The 24,502-nt window shown below is 39.3% G+C and overlaps 1 protein-coding gene and 1 long non-coding RNA gene across 6 annotated transcripts in view; both read right to left on the bottom strand.

Moving 5' to 3' along the window:
- kif13ba (kinesin family member 13Ba) overlaps positions 1-5,646 on the bottom strand; it is a 45,775-nt gene extending 40,129 nt beyond the window's left edge. For all 5 annotated transcript variants that reach the window (XM_026174899.2, XM_026174927.2, XM_026174937.2 and 2 more), the window contains exon 1: positions 5,427-5,646. In XM_026174899.2, the coding sequence (XP_026030684.2) occupies positions 5,427-5,496 (70 nt within the window). In that variant the 5' untranslated portion in view covers positions 5,497-5,646. The remainder of the gene's footprint in view (positions 1-5,426) is intronic.
- An 82-nt stretch (positions 5,647-5,728) lies between these two features.
- On the bottom strand, positions 5,729-6,759 carry LOC145428257 (uncharacterized). Its single transcript, XR_013908514.1, has 2 exons — positions 6,657-6,759; positions 5,729-5,782 (listed from the first exon to the last, which is right to left on the bottom strand). It is a non-coding gene; the product is annotated as an uncharacterized LOC145428257 (long non-coding RNA).
- Between the last annotated feature and the right edge of the window lie 17,743 nt (positions 6,760-24,502).

The following is a 24,502-nucleotide window of genomic DNA, read 5'->3' as shown; positions in this document are numbered from 1 at the left end:
TTAGACATGTTTGATAAAGGCTATACTTAAATCTAGATCAGATGACACACTATAGTAAAAGTGGGTCGATTCTTGGCGTTTGATTGTCTCGCTATTACTGTAAGATCCATAACTTTATAATATAAAACAACTTGAGGGGACTTGTTATGATTTGACACTATATAGATTAAATTAAAAGCATGCATAAGGACTGATCTTGATGCCTTTTTCATTTATAAAAAAGAAAAAAGCTAGCTGTAAAAGTAACCAAACTGGAAAATAACAATAAATAATTGAGACTGGTATGTCTCTCCATTCATCTGCCGTCCTTAGGAGACCTAATAATAGTTGTCTGCATACTCGCATGGTAGGTGCTGCCAGCATATCCTGGGCTTCCAACATCTGACAGAACTGCTTGTTTATTTGAATTAAAAAAAAAAACATGTACTCATAGGAGAATATAACATTAGAGTCACTGGAATTTAAAAAAAAAAAAAAAAAAAAAAAAAAAAAAATCACAAGTGTGTACAATTATACATTATTACTATAGTTAAGACTGTGGTTACATGCCACAAAATACTGAATAAACATAATTAGTCAGTTTGTTATAAATTAATGTTTAATCATAATAATAACACAGCTACATACCACATCAATAGGATGTCTTTCTGTGTCAGCGGGAAGCATATTTGTTAAGACCATAAATATATGGCTGGGAATTGTGTTCTCCCTGGTAACGATAGCCTCTTTAAAGTATCATAAAATTACCCTGTGATCAGAGGTCACAATGGGGTTCCTTAAAATGCAAATCAGTATTTGCTCAAGGTCATTTTTATTGATAATAAATACCATCCTTCCACCACCACCATATGACCTTGTTCAGGCCATGTGTACATATGCATGATAGAGTAGCAGTTTTATTACATTGTTGCTGTGCAAATTACCACCATATTCAGTAAATACTTCAGCCAAATCTTTAGATATGGGCTGTTAGACTTTTTGTTAAACAAACAGTATATGAAATAGACGACTGTCAATAACCTCTCAACTGTGCAGTAGGCTTGCAAGAACATGTAGGGATGTTTCGATCATCAGCAAATGTGTTAGGACAGGAAAAACAGTTTGTGGTTTCAATTCCTTTCTGCAACAAGAACTGTCTAAAGTAGCGTTACAGAAGTGCTGTTTCTTCAGTCGTTTCTTTTTTTTTGTAACCAAGTCATGACTGCTGGTATAATCAACAAGTCAGGGTGACGCATACACTCGCTCACCATGTGCCAAATCATAGCTTCACAACCAACAATTCAATATCACTATGAGAGGAGTGCAACAATATCTCCCAAATTCCATAAAATAATTTTTGAACCACAGTTGCACAATTAATCCACTTGATTGGATCACAAAGCAATAAACTTGCTTATTCTAATCCATTTCTAGGTAAATTGGTACCTGAATGGCCTTTAAACATTAATTAATTTCACAGAATTAAAAGCTGGGAGGGTAAGACAGTTTGAGAATATTTATAACCCTAGTGCACAGAAGACATTAGTAGCCTTTCTCATGGTTTGGTGACAAAGTATGAAAAGTTAGCTTTATTGTTAAATAAAGCAATAAAACACGCTTTAGCAAAGGGCATTTCCAATTGCTGTGTAGCTGGTGAATAGGTTGTATGTGGTTTTACATGCTGAATTATTAGCATAGCTGCCTTTGCCTAACAAACAAGATGCAAATAGTCACTTTATCTAGCTGGTACAATTTCTTACATACAATACAAATGGGAATCCCAATGTGTGTAGTTGTACATCTCCAGGCTTTTCTGGCTTAAGCGGACAGGGTTACGGATGCGAGCATGATTGGACCACATACAGTTGTGGTCCAAGGCACATAGGCACAAGAAGGCTGTATTGCTCGACTTAAAAGAAGTCAGCGCATTTTACAGAATTTTTTGTTAATTTGACAAATAACGTGTACTTTATGCTTGAGCAAAATCAGTCTAACTTACAAAGATGTTCAAAATCAAAGGTCTTGTGATTTTCCGTGGGTGGAAGGGCAAAACTTGTCTGGTCGGCACCAAAGTTTACTGTATGCTGGAAAAACTGACGTCCGATGGGGAGGCCAAGTGTGGTCATTCAAATTAGAAATATTATGTATTTTAAGCTGAACTGTCTGCTTTGTGGAGCTTGCACTACTGTTTCAGGCATGAGGGTAGAGCCATGGAAACTTAATGTCAAAGGTCAGAGAACCTGAATCACGCTCCAATTCTTCTGCTGTCAAGGGCAGTACAAAGCAAAAAAAAGGAAAGCAAGAAAAAACGGCAGGTTGATTCAACAGAGAGCCCATAACAGACAGAAAGAGCAAACGTTAAACAAGGGGGCTGACACAGACATACAGCTTTTAGAATGCAAACTTTCTGTTCTACTTTTTCCTTCTGTTACTGCAGCCTACATTACCCATGTGCCCCATGTGCAGCAGCTGTACTTTCTGCTCAGCAGAGAGGAAAGTGTGATGTAGCATGGTTGAGAGGATAAATGTACCCATTGTTATCTGCCTCTCGTTGCTCCATAACCAGCTCCCACTTTCCACTGGCCTTCCCTGGGCTACCGGTGCTGAGGTTTGGCACCACAGCACTGACATCAGCCAGGAAGCTGATTGGCCGCGGTGTTGCCGTTGCTACGCCTGAGGTTGCTCTGTTCTTCGAAGTCCACAGCCATGGGAACATGGAGGATTATGCAACGTTAGCAAATACTCATTCAGACTCACTCCCTTCCTGCCTTTGTCCAGCTAGGCAGCTACAGCACCTCTCCTCCTCAACCTGGGATACATGGGGACAGTGGCCTTGGGTTAAAGGGGCCTGCTTATTATTTCAGACTCTGAATCACCACACCAGCTAGGGAAAGCTAAGAGGAAAGTGCTCTCCCTTAACTACCATGACTGTTTCCAGAAACAGCTGTGTGATGGTGGAGAACAGAGTAAGAGCTGTGGCTGAACAGATCAAAGGTGCGAATGTGTGAACTGGAAAACCACACAGAGCAATTTTTCTGAGATCTGAGAGGATTTGTGAGTGCACTTCTCCTGGAGTGACTCTTGCCCACTGCTTTTTATGAAATCAAAAAAATACTACTTGAATGCTGGTAGATGTGGACAGAAACTCCATTCAGACAGAGAAACCATCAAAAAGGCCCTTATGGAAACGTGGCACTGCCAGTTCCAAACCTATTCCCACTGCATTTAGCAAACTCTCAATTTTCCTGCCTGTTCCTTTTTTTGCCAAAATAATAATTGGTTCAACTTGCTGGAAGATAGAGGATGCATACAGGAACTGGTTTATGCACAACATTAACTAACTACTAGACCTGGATGCTGGCTTTGATCTAGTTTTAAATCTGCTTCTGAAAGTTGCTTTTAGTGGTTTGAAAATATAAGCCCATTTGAGTATAGTGAACTCATTGTTATGCTCAAGAAACTAATTTGAGATCATTTAAGCTTTATGACCTGGCATATTACATTATCCAGCTGGAAGCAGCCACAACCACCAGTCTGAACCATTAACATGACTCGGGATGGAGCTATGCTTCCATGTTTATGTTGTGTATGCCAAATTATGAGCCTACCATGCAAATGTCACCACAAACATCAAGTCTCATCAGACCAGGGAATCTTTTTCCAATCTTCTGCTGTCTTGGCTGGCTAATTAGTTATTTATGTTAACCACCAACTGAACAGGTGTATCTAAAGTGGCTGTGGCTGATGGGCATGTTGTCAAAGTTCAGGAAATCCACTGAATTAAAATTCACTTTGTTAAGTGTAACAAATTCACAAGTCTACAAGCAATCATGTAAAGTAACTGTGACTTTAGAAACTATGTTTGTTTTTTCCACACCTGACTCACATGTAAGCCTTTCTCCATTCTCAGCAAAATGCTGCACAAGCCTTTATTATTTATGGAATCAATAATAAGAGCATTAAAGAATGTGCTCCAAGTATCAATAAAATCCCCTCATAGATATCAGCTGTACCCGTTAGGTCAGATATCACACTGAAAAGGGATAACTGAATGAGGACAAACTGAAGAAATCTAAGACAAAACAGGACAAATGAACTTCAAGTAAATTCCCCTCACTCCCTGTCAACTACCTTGCAGCTGTTGGTGAAAAACTGGACTTTTTAAAGTGGAAAACTTACTTCTAATTTTACAGAGAGCCATCAGTGAAGAAAAAAAAAATCATCTTTCTCCCTGCAGAGTTTACTCTACATCAGAGTTCACAGTGAGATCAGTGTGGTGATCCACTGCCTTGATCTTGTGACCGACATCTCCAGTTCAAATGAGGGGGAGGACACACGTGATTCATTTTGCCGGTTGTTGGTCAACCACTCTACCTCAGCAGCTTTCCTCTTTCTCCTCCTTTTATGGGACACATGGTATCCCACGGCACAAACACAAATTGGAAATTGACCAGGAAATGTCATCTGTGTCTTCCTTCCTGCAGTGCAGGGAAAAAAAAAAATCTGGAATGCATTTGACCGGCGCATTCGAGCATGCACAAAAGATTTGTGCAATACTGTGCTTTTGTTATCTGGGCTTTTCTAAAATTAGAGATGTAACAAGATGTAGATGTTAAGATGTTAGCAGCCCAGGAGAGACAGTGAGAGATGCAAAGACAAAAGCCTAAATTTCTGCTCCAACATCATTAGGTCAGCCTTCTTGGGTTATTTACATTAAATGAACCAAAAACATGCCTCCTCAGCATATGACAGTTGAAGCCAAAAAGCTACAGACATCTGTATCAGCCAGTAAAGGAGACAAAGCGTCTAGACTTCCAAACAGTAGATCTTCACACAGCAGCTCAGCTTTAAATCTGGCTGGATGGCAGGCAGCCATCAGGGAAGCCCTATGGCAGCACTGTACAAACATGTGCCATCCAGCTCATTTCACTAATGGGTGCTAATCTCTGACTGCCATCCTACTCCTAAGGGGGAGAGAAAAAAAAAAAAAAACCCACCAGAAAAAGGGGAACAGTTAAGTCAGCCCAGGTTCCTGTGAATAATCCATACAGCATAAAAGTGTGAGACTGCCAACATGACATTACTGTATGTCAAGAAGAACTAGGAATCATGTGCAGTGTCAGTGTTTTAATTTCTCTGCACGAGCAATCATGCTGTATGTGTACAGAGATGTCAAAAGCCCTCCTTTTAGAGAACATGTGTTGCAGCTGAAAAAGACTCAGGTGGCACACAGAGATGCATTCAAGATTCTGATGAAGCCTCAAAGACACAAGTGCACACCAAATGTTTGAAATTGATGTGTCAGCCAACTGATTCTACCCACTCTTTCTAGAAACACTGGAGCAACTGATTATATCTCTGGGATGGACAACAATGTGAGAAATGAAATAAAAGTTTTTTGTATGGATATCAACCCCAGTCATAGCAGACTGAAGCCACCCTCTCACCTCTCCTGTTCATGGGCCGTACACGAACAGCCACCTTGACATTGGAGTCGTCCAGGCTCGGCTCCCCCATGCTGTCTCTTTACCCGGGGAGGGAAAGCAGCGCTTGTCCAAAATAAATCCGCCTTTCAGCTGAACAATCATCCAAAACTCGGGAAATGCTCCGCTAGCCGGACTCTGGGCCGGCTAGCCTCTCTCAGCTTTGCTCCACAGACCAGGCATGTCCACGGGAAAAAACAAAAAGCCTGGGTGAAATCCTGCAGGAAGACAGCCACCTCCACTACCACCACCGCCGCTGCTGCTTATTTTCTTCTTCTGTTCATATTCCAGGCTAATTTAAATCCGCCGGGGCGTGGAGGCTGGAAGAGGAAGGAGAAATGTAAATCAAGCAAGATATTACAGTAGCTGGGGTTTGTGACTGAGCAAACATATGCTATCTCCAAAGCCAGAAAAAGGGGGGCTAACCAGCTAATTTGCCAGGCAAACTGAAGGGGAGCAGCGGCAGGAAAAGAGCAAGTTTTGAATCTTTCCTACCATTTTACTCCATAACATGCCAAAACAACACCCAGTCTACGAGCTACACACCTAATGGAATTCATCCCAGATGTGACACCGTTAACCTGTCAGTTAAAGCGAAATGATCCGATGAGAACTGCCTGCCGATGATATGCAGCTTCCCAACGGAATCCGCTGTCCTCCCTTTGCGTCGAGTTGCAAACACCGAGCAGCATCCGCCCTTCCGCTTAATTATTTTCCCTTCATAATAAAAGCCCCGAAGTGTTGTTCTATCCCGCCGCTATCAAACATCGACTAAGTACACTGAATTATCTTAAAATAACGAACTGACAGTAAAGGTCAAATAAGGAAAAATACCAAACACATTGACAACTAAATTTCAGCTGCTTCAGTTTACGCCTGCTTTCATGATTTTATGCCAATTACCTTTACGTATAAACTTTACAAACTCATTTTAGTTGCGCCGGATTTTAACAAATTCATCAGTGGGCTTCAATTTAATTTTATTCATCATTTAAAGTTCATTCCTCGCTCAGCCATGAGTACGTCATCAAAACGCCCAGCCGGGTCCGTTAACAGCACGCTAGCCACACAACAAGCTCCCTTCTTAAGATACTAACTTGTGACTTTAAACTATAACCAGCGTGAATACAGCAGATACCAGCAAATGCCATAATCTTTTGGATAAATTGTTGATAAAAAAAAAGTACTTTTTACCAAAACGGTTCAATACCCCGGCCACTCAGTCAGTCACGCGACACTTCCGGTGGTCACCGTCAAGTTAAACGCAGCATACGGAATACTTCCGATATTTTTTTTCCAAAATATAACACGACAACTCCTTTTGACACTCATTGCAATTTCGGGTCATGTTCCTAAGTCACATCATAACATAACGTTACAAAATCAAATTCTAAATTCAGGCGCGACAAATGAACAAAGCAAAATCAATAAATACAGTTAACATTTAAGAGCTAACACAGAAAGCAATGTCTTCAAATATTAGCTATGCAGTACAGTTAATAATTTTACAGTTGTACCCAAATATCAGTGTAGCGATCAGCTTTTCTGTAAGAACCTGCTCAATAGATGGCCTGTCCAAACACTGAGCAAACAGCACTTCATAATTAATAACCTTAATGAGAAATAATTCGGTGGTAATTATCTGAGTACGTCCGTGGAAAATACTGAACAGGCAGAACCAGTAACAAGTAACAAATTTCATCAACGTGAATAGTTTATATTAGATATACAGAAAGGCCTATGCATATTATTAGTGTGTAATGCCTCAAGAAAAAAATCTGCAAAAAAGAAAAAACAAAAAAACGAGGTTGATTGACTATTAATTTTAAAAACTTATAACGGAAGTCAGTTCACATCCATAAATGAACAAAGGACTGTCAGTTTTGATTTTGAACGTGCTGGAAGATTCCTGACACCTAGTGGCCACAGGTGGAGCTGCAAGCAAAAAAAGGACGCCTGAACTGTTGGTAATAATAATTTGTGTCAAATTATTATTAGCAATTTTTAAAAAGTCAAACTTATATTAACAACAGCTATTTGTTTATTCATGACACCATAGTTTAATTACTGTACAATGATATGCATAATATGACACTATATTACATCATCCTGTAAGTGAATAATTTCATTTTTACATTCGGTCTGTGAAACTGAAAGGATAAAGTTGAAACCTTTGATCCAGAGACATCATAAGGCACTTAAATTAATACTGAATCTGAGGGAGAAATGTGGAACAGCAAAGATAGTGGTAGAAATAGTGGGGGTGATTGTGTGTCCCCATTCTGTTTGGGATCACACTATTACAGAATGGTCATTTGAACATGGCTGCCAAAGGGTGAGATGTGTTTATACAAAGAAATTTGATTGATCTGCTTCCACTGTGGCTGCTAGGAAGTTTCTGGAGTTGAATCTAGGTGGAGCTAAAGTTTGCAAAATGAGATAAAGGACACCGGCTATAGTGAGGACTGTAAAAGACTTTTAAATACAATTCTGGATTTGAGCCTTCCTAAGAACAATCATTTTACTTTTTGGAAAGAAAGCTGTATCTTCATATGTTCTTCCAACCAAATTTCTCACAATGTGTCTGCCTTATAATATATTTTAAAAGTAGCTTAAGATGGCTCAGGCTTCATGCCTTTTAATGACAAAATCAAACAAGAAAACAACAACAAAAAAACAACAATAAAAAGTGAAGTCTGGGGTTTCATTTCTTGTTTATGGTCGTTCAACATAAATCAGTGGTGTATGGTTCAGACCACTAGAGGATGCCCTGCCTCAAGATGTGGCAGCACTAAAGGTGAGGCACTGGAGAACAGACAAGACCTTGCTGAGCTGATTTTATGGTTTCTTTTGTCTCTACTAACTCTAACTTTGTATGAGAAAATTTTTAAATTATATGACCTTCACAATCAGAATAAGCTAACAAGATCTGTTGGTCTGCAGCTATCAGAAGGTCAGAGTAAATGCAAAATTGTAAGTAGCAATACTGACAATTTTTACTAGGACGACCATCATCTGTTGTCGTTACTAGCATCTCAAAGACTTTTCTTTTTTCCTTGTTGTTAATGCCTCATAGAATACATGTACCACGGTGCTGAAGGAAACACACACCTAAAGCATCGCTAAAAATGACATTTAGAAATGAAATCTGTGAAAAAGATGCTGTACTAAATGGAGATTATGTAACTCCAATGCTGAGTTCTCAAAGATTGTGAATTACCAGGTGACTCTTTCAGCCAACTACCTGTCAAATGTAAGTAAGTGCATGGAAGTGACAGGACCTCCAACTTGTCTTATGCTCTGATGAAGGCCATGAGGCTGAAATGTTATATTGATTGACAACCACTATGATCATTTTGACACTTGTAACACTTTAATCATAATGAAATAAATCAGATGTACAGGAAACATTTTATTACACCAACTATTTTACCATAAAACTCAGCAAAGCCAAAGTTGCGTGATCAGACTGGTAAAATGGGAAACTTGCTGAAGGGCATTTATATGACCTTCTGATGATGATCTCCTCTCTCCCCTCTTTCTCATTAGCTGCCTGAGGTTTCATTATGTTTTATAAATCATATGAATGCTAACACAACAATGAACACAAAATGATACGAAAAGGTTGTTTTGCTTTTTTTTTTTTTTTAAAGTTTTTTTTTATCCTATTTTTTGTCTGTTATTGATTTTTGTATGGCTTTGGTATTTTTGTGTCTCTTCTCTGTTTTTCTCAAGTCATATTTTGTCTGCATAACCATCTTAATTGCTAGTTGTTTGATTATTCGGCTTTATTTGTTGTGTTTTTATCACTGTGGTAATTTTGTGTCTCTTTTTAATTTTTTTTTTTATTGTCTTTGGCAATTTTGTGTTTCTTTTTTCCTTTTCTTGTGTCTCATTATTGTCTAATCTTTTGTAGTTGTTTTGCGCTTCTTTGTAATTGTTAATGTTATGGTGGTCTCTTTATGTCCATTTGTAATTGTTTTGCTTCACTGTCTCATCATTTTGTATCTCTCTGCAGTTTTTCTGAATCCCTCTGTCATCATTTAATTGACTCTCCAATAACATGCTAGCCCAGGAAGCATGCGTTACACAGAATTCATTGTGACCTTTTATAATTGTGATGTATAATAGAAAATCAATTGATAAATAAGTATAAGAAAACACAGGACTTATTGTTTATTATTCTCAGTTAAAAGGCGTGCGTATGTTTCATTTTTAGCACTCTGCTCCACTATTCCATCCGTTCACTTTGCCACTCATATGACGTATGTGTCTACGTAAATGCTAAGCAGGAGTGACTGAGTAGATGTCAAATGATTACCGAAACAAACCCCTCCTCTTATACGTAGGAGAACTGGAAATAGCAGACACAAGAAACAGAAGAGGTGGGAGTCAGAGGAGAAGAGGAGACAAGGATGGACAAGGACAAGGACCCTACTTAATGTCCTACCCGTCTGTTTACTTATTTACTTACTTATTTTACAGAAAGAAACTAGGAGGGCCAAGAATGATTAAGACCACTAAGGGGTTTTCTTAGGCAAAGGGCAGGAGTTTTAAAGAATATTAAAACACTCCTACTGTGTACATTTTTCAGTTCAAATCAACACCTTCCATTTAGGGCAATGAGGAATGAAAGGTCAGGGGTCAGCTGACTTCCTGTCAGCTGGGAAGAGACCACAGAGAAAAATAATTCACATTTTATAACTGAGTTTTCAGAGGTTTGTTTGGTTATTTCTACTGCTGGTTCTTCAATAAAGAAAAGGCTCTTAAGGCAAGCTAGTCAAAGTTCACAGCAGAAATTATGGCAGCATACTGTATGTAGTTTTTGAGCTTTCCTGTCTCCCTTGAAATTTACTTATAAGCTTCCTTTGTGTTTTGTGTTGTCTCACTTCTTTTAGCATTTACTGTAGTTATAACCTTTTTCTGTAAACCCGGTACAAATTGACAGAGTTATTAAGGGCAAAATGTTAACTATAACATCCAAGATGCCATGTTATCAACTCTGAAACTGTAGGCTACACAGTCACACTCCTGTTTTAACCTAAACGCAAGCTTTTTCACAGTAATCTTGTTTCTTTTATTGCTGAGAACGATATGAATGTCTCAACTTACTTTCACACCAGTCTGTCATATATCACCAAAAACAAATGCTACAGAAGAAGTCAGCCGCCTATCATCAACAGGAAGTACAGTATCATCTTGGGACTACAGATATTAGATTGACACATTTGTGTCCTGCATTAATTCACTGTGTGAGGTAGATTTTGTCAAACTGTTTCATTGTTTCTTCTCCCAGCTTTAGGTGAAATCGCTTGAAATGTCCAAAGCAACCTAAAAAGGATGATGGACATCTGTAGGAAATGATGCTTTCACCAGTGTTTCTTTGGCTTTGTGTGTGTGTGTGCCTGGGTAAACATGAGCGTGGTGATTTGAGTGATAAGAGAGGAGGGTGGAGGGGGAAGGACTGACTCCTTATCTGTTCCTTTGTTAAGATGACATGATTGCAGTAATTGTTCCGGCCACTAATCAGGCCAGTGCAGGAGATGGTTTGTGTGTGTGTTTGTTTGTATGTTCCTGCTTTGTGTGTGTTTTCATTGTGCGTGATGATTAGTTGAGAGATGGGTGTTGGAGATTCTCACAAGCATACCTGTTGTATTTTGGCGTACACAATAGGTATTCGAGGAACCTGATTGGGTCATGATTTCCAATTGTGCAATAATAATAAATAAAGTAGTTTTTGTACATTTAAGGGTACACCAATATCAGGTATTTTTATTCTTATGCTTTGTACCTTATTGGCAGTAGCGCTGAATTGTGGTGAAAACTGTTCTTTTATTTATGTTTTAAAAAAGCTCCTTTTTTTGTTTTTTAACGTTAAAATTTTTTTCAAATGGTTCATGAATTAGTCCAAGTGTGCTTGGCCTACACTCCAAAAAATGGGTGGTTGTTACATTTACAAGACTCTTAACAAGTAATTTGAACAAAAATAATTTCATGTTTCTATGGTGAACGTAATTAAATCATGTAGGATCTGCATGAAATTAAACAACTTATCTTTATTTATTCTTGTTGAGATTACATGATACAATGTAGCAAGAGTGGTTAGAGTGGTTGCCTGGACTCGTGAGAGTCCAAGATCACGTGAGATTTCAAACCACAGCAGAATCACTGGGGATATAAGAGGCAGAAAAGCATACACGTGTGTATACTATTGCTATTTATTATGGTTTAACCTGCCAAAGATGAGGTTAAACCACAAACAACCTTGATAAACCTTGATAAAGACAAGAGGATGGTTGGAGTGACAACTATGTGAAAGTTGTTATAAATCTATTAAAGTTTTATGTTAACCAGACTTTATTGAAAACTCAAAAAAAAAGAACTCTTTAAATGAACTTAAAATAATAATGGAAAGGATTTCCACATTAACAAATGGCTTTCTATTAGCATTAAGTATTTTTATTGGACTAACGTAATTTGCATGAGTTGGATCAGCTCCAACTCAAATACATTAAGTTGAAATAACAGAGCTGCATAATGCTAAAATTAAGCAATTTAATTGTATGGAAATTCGTTCCATGATTTTTTTTAATGTTCATTCAAAAGTTATTTTTTGAGTGTAGTGTTCTGATATAGCACCTCAGAATCAAGAAGAAACAGTTCACCTGATGTGCCTTTTACTGCTTGGGAACATACAGTTACCAGCCACTTTGTTAGGTACACCTGTTCTGTTGTTTGTTAACACAAATATTTAAGCAGCCAATCACATGTCAGGAACCCAGTGCATTTACGTAGATATTTTCTTGGCACAAACTGGGCTTCTTAGTACCAACTGATCATTTAAATATCACAGCCTACCTGAGTAGCCCAAGTATTGTTGGTGATCAAGCCCATCCTCTGATGACCTCAGTGCACCCATCTTCTGATGGCTGCAGGATAACCTGCCATGTCAAAAAGTACAAATCATCTCAAACTCGTTTGTTAAACATGACAGTGAACCCAGTGTCCTCAAATGGCCTCTCACAGTCACAAATTCTCATAGAGGAACTTTTGGATGAGGTGGAACGGGAGATTTGCATCATAAATGTGGAGTCAACAAGTCAGCAGCAATCATGTTAATATGGATCAAAATATCTGAAGAATGTTTCAAGCATCTTATTGCATCTATGCCACAAATAAATAAGGCAGGTCTGAAAGCAATTGAAGGTTCAACCCTGCACATCGGTGTATATAGGATTGTACCTAATATAACACTGGTGGGGTTGTTGTCTTCATTTAGATGCACTGCTCTGGCCTACAGCTCCCATAGAGAGACACCCTGTTTTAAATGTTTTTAGATTTTAGTCGGTTGCTTAGGTTGCTCATGGGCATGGTGATAGTTGTTACTAAAAATCAGGAGGGCATTACACATTCTTTCTCCCTGTGCAGGGTGTGATAATGTGATGTATTAAATGGTTCACATACTCTGGACATTAACCAGTAATCCTTGTTTCCTGGGCTGTCTGCAGCAGACATCTAGCACTCGCAGCAGGTTACAGGAGCCAGCTGGTGATTGGAGTGCTGCTGGGTTGAATTCCCAAAAGAATCCGGGAAGTCCAGGCGGGATAGAGACATCATTGAGTGGTGCTACCCTCCAGCAGTGAACCACACACATGAGCACGCACTCTCTTCAGAGCTTTTGTTAAATGATGTTTCACATTGAAAACTGTTTGTACTTTTTAGCCCCGAGGCGATCTCTAGACTCACTCAATTAAGGCCGAAATAAAGGCTGTGTGAGACTCTTGCTGCGTCAAAAACCACTCCCTCGTTAAAGTGCACTGCGTTTATCGATTTTATTTCAGTGTCTGGATCATTTATGTGTCAGTCATCCGCTATATAATGCCTTAAAAATTAAACTATTAAAAATCACGTCATGTCCTACTTTCTGTGAATGTTATACGGTCCTCAAAAATGACAGCACCAACTTTCAGTGATAATGAATGATAAATTTGCTAGAAGACTGTTTAGTGTTGTTATAAAGAAAGTAAGAATAGATGAAAAGGAATAATTTTGGATATAGCTATGTACACTATGTGGTCAGTGTTGATAAATGTCTGAATCATCTGACATTTTGGTTAACTCCATTCAGTGAACTAGTGAGAGTGGATTATATAGAGAATATAGCATATAGAGAGTGAACGAGTGGATGGTCTCAGACGTCCTTACATAAAGGGCTTTAAGTCCACATTATTCTGACACAAACCAGTTTTGGCTGTCACTCCCAAGCTCAGGAAGCTCAGGAAGAGCATTCAGTGACGTTTAACATCCGGACACGACCTGACCTGGAGTATGTCCATCTGCAGACAGTCACGACCTGAGAGATGTGATGTCAGTTACACGTGGCAGTGCATCAGAGCCTCCCACACTTTGCAAACCCACACCAAAAGACTCTAACCAACCAAAACTTAATAGGATCTCAATGGTCGCTTAATATAATTGTCTTTATTGCCTCTGTGGAAGCCACGGTGGATGGTAGGGATGCAGTTATTGCTGGATGTGACCTAATGGGTGGGGTGGGTAGAGGTATGAAGCTAAAAGCCGAGTTCTGGCAGGAGACATCAGAGATTGCACTTTATGGCCTTGGTGGCGGGGATCCATGGCAGAAGATGGCCGTCCATTACACTGAGCTCTATTAGGTTAATGACTTTAGCGGTTTTATGGGCATGAGCTCATTACTTAGACAGGCCAATGACCATGGACATAGCAAACTGGTTTGTGGGTAAAAATGGACCCGAGGGTGTTCCCTGTACAGCCTGGGAGATATTGTGGTTTCTGTGTTGTAGCTCTAGCCATAATTAAGTTGATTCACCTGTACATTCATACATACATCCTGTACTGCATTGTACTTGTATGAGGCTTTATAATATCTTTGATACCTGCATTCTAATTTTGATCAACTCAGAACCAGATTAAGCTACCCAATAGTTTTATTCCAATACACTGAGGTCAGTAAGTATTTGGACAATAAAACCATTTTTCCTCTGTTGTCCATTACAGCGGATGTGATGGGAGACCAGAATATAGATTAAATTAAAGGGATTTAATAAATGTATTGCATTAACTGTTTGGGGACATTGTTTAGGACATTTTCTGAGGCTCAAAAGTTATTAGATATGCAGTTTCATGTTCAGGGGAGGGCTGTTTGCTCATTATTCCACCACAAATTAAGCAGATAAAAGATCTCCAATTGATTTCAAATGTTGAATTTGTGTTTTGTTGTTGTTCGCTGGGAATCTTAAAGTTCCAAGGGAATGTCAATGCAAGTGAAGGAGGCCGTCATTTAGCTGGAAAACATAAATAAATGAATAAATAAATATGAGAAATAGTAAATCCTCTAGGAGTTCCCAAATCAGCAGTCTGGTACCGCCTTAAAACTGAATGCACTGGCCAGCTCTGCAACACAGAAAGACCTGAAAGGAATTTCTTTCTTTGGTTCATCTTGCAAAATGAAAAAAGCTGTTAATGAGGTAAGTACGGCATTGCCAAAGTCTACAATCAAGGCAAAGAAATACGACATTGGTCAACAGCCAAGTCAGTCACCTGATCTCTAACCAACAAAAGATGCTCATGAGTTACTGGAGACCCACAAAGAAGCAGCAACTGAAGGTGGCCACAGTAAAAAGCATCAGTACAGCATTTGGTGGTGTTGCTGAGCCCTGGGCTTCAGGTACCTTTAACTGTAAATGATTTTCACCCAAGTATTACATTTTTTTAATATATTTTACAATTATTTCAGTTAAGAGTGTCTCTGGAGTACCGTCTAAATATAAATTTGATTCAATTTGCATTTTAGACAATTAAAACAAAAAAATAAAAAATTGGTTTATATGCACTGGCTTTGCGGACCTTTTGGATGTATACATGTCTATAATTGTGAGTGGATGTGTTTTGCGTAGATGCCCATGAACAGGCAGGCAGACAGTGATGAAAAACAGCAGCAGTATCATGATCAGCTCTTCCTGCATTGACTCATCAGGCCGATGCTTCCTGGGTCTGCAGTGTTCAATAGGGAGCTGCAGGAGTTTGTTTGGTTCATCTCACACATCAACCACTGACAGGGTTATTTTAAACCCACGGTTTGATGGTACACAGTGGTCTAGAAGTTACGGAACAGGCATGTGGTGGTCAGGGTAGGAGCAGAGCGTCACAGCAACTGATTTAATCTAGAACCACATAAAGTGGGTCATTTAGCGCTTTGGCAACTTGCATTAAAAAGTAATTAATAAATGTAATTGGCAGAATGTTCTGTTGTTTCTTAGGCTGCAGCCTGTTGTTCTTTCCAGCTGATGCCATAGAAATACAAAGTGGCGGCTTGACAAATTGTGCTAATGCATCAGTATCAAAAACTACAGTTGATTGAATGGTGGCAAGAGGTGTCACGGTTGACGCTGGCCAACCGTGGGGATGTGAGGAAGGAGGACCCAAATGCTGGACTCTGTGTGCTTAGCAATGCGTTTATTTACAGTGAAATGGAAAATAACAATAAATCCTCACTGCGTTTCCGACTCCCGTGACGTGTCCAGTGTCAGTGTTTCTTGTCCCCGCTCCTCAGTGTCTGAGCACCCCGTGCTCGCTGACCTCTCGTCTCCACGCTTCTCCTGTGGGAGATAACAAACAGGCAGCCGTAAGACACACACAATGCGGCAGACTAACCGTACTGAATGGCCAAGAGACTAAAGTGAAGTCACACAATGATCCAGCGTTGGAGAGAACTCCACCGCACTCTTAAGTTGTAGACCAGGTGCTCTCAGAAACACCGGCATCCACACACACACACACACACACACACACACACACACACACACACACACACACACACACACACACACACACACACACACACACACACACACACACATACTTGCAAGCAGGGAGAACGAGGGACAGCACTCCAAAAACACACATGTCCATAACTGCTCAGGGACCCTGGGTCGCTCAGACCCAGGGTCCCTGACAAGAGGCTAGTTCTGGAATCGAGTCCATCACCACTTCCATGTTAAAATTATTAACTTTAGAGCCAAAAAACAAGCAAGAAAACAAACAAAACCTTTTTGCAACCATATACAAAAAAAGCTCAATAAGGATGACGTTTGTTTGGTTTTTTTTGAGTCAGTTACCTTTTTTCAGAGCTTAAAGTTATAAATCATTAGGGGGATGTCAGCTGTGAATGATGGCTGTGGTGATTGTCTATCAAACTTCACCTCAGCACAATCACGACTGAGCCGGACCTCTCACTTGTGTTTGTTGTGTTTATAGCTTTTACCTGGAGTTATGTGACAAACTATTAAGACTGCTGTGAGGTTAATTTCACTAGCAGTCCATCCAAAAAAGTCTGCTTTATACAGTTCAGGGTCATAGGGAGCTGAAACCCATACCAGTGGTCATAGGTCAAGAGGTAGGGTACACCATCGGCAGGTCACCAGTATAAAGCTTCGATCCTACTCTGTTGTGGACATGGACACAAACAGCGAGACGTGGAGATTAAGTAGTCTTTCCCCTTATACTTATTTGAAGTTTCTTTTAAGCCCATTGCCTAGATGATGTGTCTGTATCTTCACAAAAACAGCCAGACATGCAAACATCTGCACAGATATTTGCCCTCATGTAATGATGAAATTTATGCCACTCACATCCAAGAGGAATCACAAATGACAATAAAAGATTAACACACAAAAAGAAAGACAGCGTTCACAGTCACATTTAGACATTTGTTTAATTTGTAGTTAAAAAACACACGTCTTTGGACTGTAGAAGTAAACCAAACATGCACGGAACAAAGCCCCCAGCTGGTTGATGAATTTAAATCAGTGACCTTAAAGCTGTGAGTGAAAAGTGCTAACCTCTACATCACTGTGCATCCTATTTCTAGCATTTACAGTTTCACTTTTTTTGCATTCTATTTCCCACAAATTATGTGCATGTGCATGCAGCTCATGGATTCTACTTTGCAATTCAAATAGTCAAATAGTCACTTTTGAAAGAAAAAAAATGAACATGCTGATGGCTAAAACGCTAACACTGAGGCTTTAAAACGAGTCCATGAACCAGTGGGTGATACCATGTTGTCTACATTAATCTTTCATATACTTGACTTGCTGTCACATGTAAATTTATAAATATTTTAGCAGTAACTTCATATTGTGGAACATATGCGCAATATTTGAAGGCTGCGTGAGTTTGAACAGCATAAGCAAAGGTGTTTACAGTACTGTTGTAACGTTTATAGTAATTTGACTGATTTGTCACTGTTAGTTTAAGGGCAGTAGTCATTAATAATTTATCGATAATGTTGTCTTCATGTATTACTTGCTAAATTTCACTTTTATACTCTAGTGAGAAGTTGGAAAGCCACAACATCTCATACAACATTTTCTATAATGAGGCAGTTACAGCTGGCTAAAAACACAAAGAGATTTTTTGTCAGTTTTCTTGATTGTGTATCTAACTTTGGGTTGCGGGGGATGGCGCCTTGATGAGCTGTCACAGGGAAAGAGAATGGGCACACCTTGGAAATAGACACAGAGACACAAATGGACTAGCTTTATCCTCAGTCATCCACACCCACCACCAATTTCGAACCTCCAATTATCCCAAGATGAATGTTTTTGCAGGTTTGTTTTGGTACAAAACTGGAGTAAACCCTCATGATCACCAATGTAATGTGCAAAAAACAAATTCTGACGCAGACTTTTAAACCCAGAATATTTCTGCTGTGAAGAAAAGGTGCTAACCGTTGCACTATTGTCCAAATTAATGATTTTTACTACAATTACTTGCAGACATTGTTTGAGCTTTAAAATCCAAGTCAGTTTTTCATTTTTAGACTGTTTTCATGCTTTAAAGAGGCTTTAACTGTAGATTAGGTGCTCAGTGCCGCTTACCAAACTCAGGCTGTGGCCGCTATGTGTGCGTGCATGTGGGAGTGTGCGTACTTGAATCTGTGCATGATTGCAAGTCAGTGAGTGTTTTGCGTGCGTGAGTGTGTTAGACAGCAGAGACATGACAGAAGTGAAGCTTCCAGGGAACACTGGTAGATAACAGAGTGTTTCTGTTCTCCGCTCTACTGAATACCAATCACTTTCCCTTTCAGATAAAACCCAGAGGAATGAAAACAGACTGGAGAATGTGTGAATGTGTGTGTGTGCTTATAACTCCATGAAGGGCTGTGTGACAAAGAAGCATTTACTATTTTAAAAGTATTAAATATTTCTAAAGTATTGCTGAACCAGCTGTCCTTGAGTCACTTTTCTCATTTTTATTTGGATTGACCCTCAGGTAGAAGTAAAACCCTGCAAACCACTAGGTTGTGTATCTCTAAGTCCCTCATGCTTTGGCCTTCTGTCCACATCCAGATTTCTTAGCTAATGGTTATGACCTCTATTAGTGCCCCTTTTCCTCACAGACTCACCTCTTCCGTCCTTCTTCACGTTTCGCTCTCCTCCCGTTCTGTTCCCGGCTCTTCCTGCTTCTTGAACGAACACTTTCTTTTCAGCTATCTGCTCCTCCTGAACCTCATTTTGCCAACATCAACACAGCATCGAGAGCTTATGACACAACAGTGAGGTGACAAATGACACATAAGATTTTGTAGATATAACTTAAAAGATTGCAGCATATCATGATGTTGCTACAAGAAATACGCTTTTACTTTCTTTAGCTGTATCTGTAAAGCTGTAAAGTCCACAAGATGTCATCTAGTAGGAAAAATAATTTACAATACTTATATAATATTATGATAATGGCTGGGAATAATAGAAAGAATAATGTGTAAGACTCTAGAATTGTTCCTCCTGGCAAATAATTCATGTAAGAGCATGTTTTTAACAGAAAGACAGAGGTCAATTAGAAGCCTTACTGTTATGATTAAAATTGATTTGATTAATTTACTGAACCCAAATCTTCCCCAGTTCTATCAGTTAACATATCTAAACTTGAACATTATACTGTTTGGTGTGAAAGAGAAAAAGAAAACTAGAAGAGAGGAAAAAAGTAATTTGTAGATATGGTCAAGGAAATGACTACAAGATCACTCTGAAACAGCCTCAAGTCCCTATTGCCAATTCTGCAGGGTTCATGGTACCCTTCCTAACGTCTCTGTGTATGGCCAAAAGCCAGAAACTGATCCAAAGTGGCAAAAAATGGAGGAATAACAGTGGATCATGGTAGGATTTTTGCTTTCTGAACAAAATTGGGCACTGTGGAGAAACTGGACTCGAGAAGACCCCATTTTTGAGAGACTCACATGACAAAGCCTGACTGGAGTTTGCTGAAATGCATCTTGACAAGTCACAATGCTTCTGGGAGACAGCTTTCAAAGAAAGGAACATTGCCCTCAACATGAAATACTATGGAGGCAGCTCGAAAGACTGTTTTGAATGTGTGAAGGGCTCAGTGAAATCAGACCAGAGAGAGAGAAACATGCTCCCCAAAGCTCTGACCCAATCAATGACTGTGGGAACATGAACCAAAACATAAGTGTGAAAGGATCCAAGAACTGATGGGTAATGAATTGCCTCAGTAAATGACTTGCTATACATCCTGATCTGAAAATGCATAAAATGAAAAGATCAAACCTGAGAATTTTTGTAGTTCATTGAAAAACAACTACTGCTTCTGTCAATGGATACTTCATTTCACTTTTTGTATCATATATTAAGAATGCAAAGTGCTGTACTGTAACTTTTACCATTAAAAAAAAAAAAGTCAATTTTTAAAAAAACGTATCTTTTATTCCTTCCAAATTGTGCATTCATGTACAGAAATCATGTTTTCTTCTTTCTTCTCCTTTTTACATTTATATTTATGGTGAAATTAGTAAATATGACCAAATAAACTAAAATGAATCATTTCCAGTTGTTTAAGAGGACATATTATTTAGTTATTTCCTCACTCTCTTGCTTAGACTTGCCTCCTGGGTTGAGAACTGTTGCTGGTAAGCATGCCACCTCAAACTTCCACCTCAGCCTATTAATAGAGACCTTCAGCTCTATCACTGATCTGTCTCCATCCAGATAAGGAGCTCTTTGGCCGGGGAGGGAGCAAATCAAACCATTTGACGTAAATTTCCCGGTTGGGTCCCTCAAGCCGATTTATCTTGGAACTGAGGTGTGTGTTAAATTCCTTCTCTTTCTCTGACTAAGCTTCCTCCTTTTATTCACCTTATTTTCTGCATTACTCCTTAAATGAACAACCTCTGGCTAGATAATTGACACTCTGACCATTGACAGATGACTTTTTGCAATGAATTATGGGTCTTGCATTTTGTTTACAGCGCTATCACAGCTCTCAGTCATCTTTAATTTCTTAGATGCAATGGGCCATCACAAGACAATGATGGAGAAATATATTTATTCAACCATCTGCTCGTGAGTTCAACCCGATGTGGCCATTACGGTGTGGCTTTTAAAGGCTGATAAATCAGCCATTGCAGAGAAGTGAAATTGAACTCTAATTGGCCCCAACCCTAATATCTTCTGCTAAATAAAAGCCAGTCACCAAAGCTGTAGGTGGAGTTTTCATTATCATTTGTCCGCTTGTCTGTTTGTTTTTTTTATCTGTCTGTCAGGCAAAATTACCACGACACGGTTGGTGAAAGTTAGTAGAGAGGCAGAGCTCAGAGGCAGAGGCACTGTCAGAGCATCCTTTTAGTTCAGAATTACTCAGAAATTTGCAAAATTTCACTGAAAGCAGCTGAAATAAGTCTAGATGCCACGATTTGGCTATGTGGCAGGTTAGGCAGAACTCACACTAGAAAACACACAGCGTGAGTGGACGACAAGACAATGAGCAGAGGGAGACTGACAACATAAATACACAGAGGATATGAGGGAACAGACCACAGGTCTGAAACTAGTCTGACTGATGAGAAAACTGAACACAACGTGCACAGGACGAGAGACTATGAAAGTAAGACAGGGCGTACACAGGGATATAGAGACATGGAGACAAACGACAGACTGGAGAGACAAAGAAATGAAGCGGAGAGAACACTCAGAGAAACCAGCCATAAAGAACATTAACAGATGAGTGAGGCTCAATCACAAAACTCATGATAACCTAAAAAATAACATTCAGACACGATGATCTCCTCCTTTCAAAAAAATACAAATCCAGACAAAAAACGATCATGACACTGGAATTATTTTAGCTAAGCAATGGTTGTTTTCTACTAAGAGTTATTTAATAAATTATGTACACCAGAGGTTTTTGCAGTGAACACTTGATCAGGTGTAATGCTGGTAGTGGCAAGAGGACCATTAGGCCTAATAGAAAGTGTCTAAATTAGACATGAAAGAATAACTGTGGTCTGCAGTGGACAGGAAAGGGGCAGTCTCGGTAACCTTTCTGACACATTGGAGGGTAGGAAAATGACATGGTCTGACGTCTTGCAGAATGAATCACCTCTGTGACATTTGGTCCACAGAGAGGTTTTTACATGTGCTGTGAAACGCCCCCAGAGCGGCAACCAAACAAAATCATGGCTCGGAAAAGAAAAGAAGAAAAATTTTAAGACTGTTTTTAACCTCCTAAAACACAACAGCAACATATTTTACTTTTTGCTACTTTACCTGGTTTGGGAGCATAAAATCCATGTGCAGCCTGGTGTTATGAAATGGTATTCAAGTAGCTACTTAGCTACTGTCTTAGCTAAACATTTTCCTATTGATGAACAACATGCTAACCAATTCCCTAGCGCAGCACAAACTGAAACTGAGCTGCGTTGCCAGGAAAAATCAGTAAAGTGTCATTTTATGGCTAATATGTGGGGCCTAAAAGAACATGCGCACACGTGTTGTTTTCATTTGGTTGGTTTTAATCTCTTTTAAATAGATTTAAAACTTTGCTCATTCTATACGCTGATGCCCTGTTCACCCTTCACCTAATCGATGGATTGTTCCTTCAAGACACAAATTTTTAACAAAAGAATGTCTCCCCTCCCTCATGAACCTATTTCCCACTGAGGCTTTTTGCGTAAAAGTCGATGAATTGTTTTAACCAGGTCTCGATTGGATTGGGTCTCTGAGCGTCTGGCGGGGAGAAGATAAGACCCGTTATCTCTTTCTGCAACCTCTCTCTGTCCTCCCCATGAGTGGACAGGTAGATGGGGGAAAGTGAATAAAAGAGATGGAAGACAAAATCAACAGAGATGTAGTTAATAATGGTCTTAATATTAAAAAGCTCCCGGTCTTATGAGAGCTCCACTGGCTGAAGTTAAGATTGTGCTTTTTAGTGGCCTACTCAGTATAAGTGAACAAGAATGCAGACAACGTTGTTACCAAGACTTCCTGTTGCCACTTCCTGCAAGAGGTCAGAAAATTCATTCCAAAAATGGACATTTAATAATTTATCCCAAGCATTTTTCTCTGTCATACCAACACTGCAGGTTCTCCTTGATGTGTCAATGCCATTCTTTTTTGCTGATGATGTAACTAGCCTTGCAGTGCATTCTAGTACTGTTGTATTTTATTTTGAGAACTGGATAGTCTAGTTGCCTACTTAAGTGGTTTGCTTGCATAAAGTGGAGTTTTAGGCAAATCAGAGTTATCAGGTGTGACTTGAAGCCTGTGAAAACAGAATGAAAACAGATTTAGCAGTTGCACAGTTCATCTAGCCTCACCTTTTGTTTTCAGAAGGAGGTTGGAGTTTGAATAGAGGGACTTAATGTAAGACAAAGTTTAGAAAGAAGCTTCTATCTTGGAGTTGATCTGAAATCCAGGAGCAGAAAGCCTATGAGAGGCATTTGTCCAAGTGCAACAATGCGACGGAGAAGCCGTCTGTCAATCACCTATCATAAGCCTCTCCAATGGAGGGAAGCAGTACAGTCCATAGAGTGCAAAACACACCTGTGGACACGTATCATTACTTACATGGCAGAAAACATCACATGCATTGATTTTCTTTGGAAGGGCAATGGTGGGGGAAGCAATTGGTCTATTATCTAACATAGAAGTAATAAAAAGATAAAATACCAAACTTGATACTACTAACACACTGTATTGATCTAGATTTAAATCTGTTTATTTGCGGCATTAAAATAAAAAATCACTATCTCCAGTAGATAAATACATTATTTAAATTTTCATAAAATCCTATAACATAGACAGGTGAGGCACACGAGGTTTTGTTTTTTTTTACAAATAATTATGTGTTACTGCGGGCATGCTTACAGGTGATTAGCCTATTAGGTATGCTCTATATGACCTCACACGTCCTGTCGAAGAAATGCAAGTGAGCTTAGCACAGGAACTGGTCAATAAATAATCATTTCATTTCAGTCACAGCAAGGCATGCTAATGTAAGTGACTGTTGTACTTTAAATGATTCCTTCCCTCTTGTTGTTTTGTAGCAGGCTAAAATAAGCATCTGTTGTGGTTCTGTCTAATTTACTGTTTAGCTATCAGCCATTTCCCTCAGGAAAAGTCTTAACGAGTATTTAATTAATGACATTGATTCATTTGGTGGAGGAAAATGTGCTTCATGAATTGGACACTGAGATCAGACACAATAGTGACTTTAATTGTTTCTCAGTCGTTGTCTTCATTTGCCACCTTGTGTTTGACAATACTACCTTTCTTTAAATCTCTCAGATTTCTTCCGCACAGATTCATTTGTTACCTTTCATCCGGTTTGGTTTAATTAGCGGTCAACTAGAGGAACTTGGCTCCGCAAACCAATCCAATTGCTCATTTAGCGTTTTGTGTCACCTTTCAGATTGTCAGAATGCCAGAGTGTGTAATCAAGGGTGGGCAAATAAGTCGGCAATGTAGACCATCACTGTGTCGCAGAGGTTTATTTCCTCCATTTAGGTTAAACGAAGATGGACAAGAGTGTGGCTTTGAAGTGAAGGAGATATGTATCTGTTGACTCTGTCTGCTCTCATTATTACATGCTCTCTGCCCTCTGTTAATGTGATTTGTGTGTGAGCTGATTCAGTATTGATTTGATTTGAGCTAAACTTGGCCGAGTTGAATCAAGTGAAATTATGTCATTCTTTCTGGCAT

The sequence above is a fragment of the Astatotilapia calliptera genome, chromosome 1, assembly GCF_964374335.1.
Source record: "Astatotilapia calliptera chromosome 1, fAstCal68.1, whole genome shotgun sequence".
Lineage (NCBI taxonomy): Eukaryota > Metazoa > Chordata > Actinopteri > Cichliformes > Cichlidae > Astatotilapia > Astatotilapia calliptera.
The sequence above is the reverse complement of the archived record's forward strand: the minus strand, read 5'-3'. Positions and strand labels throughout refer to the sequence as shown.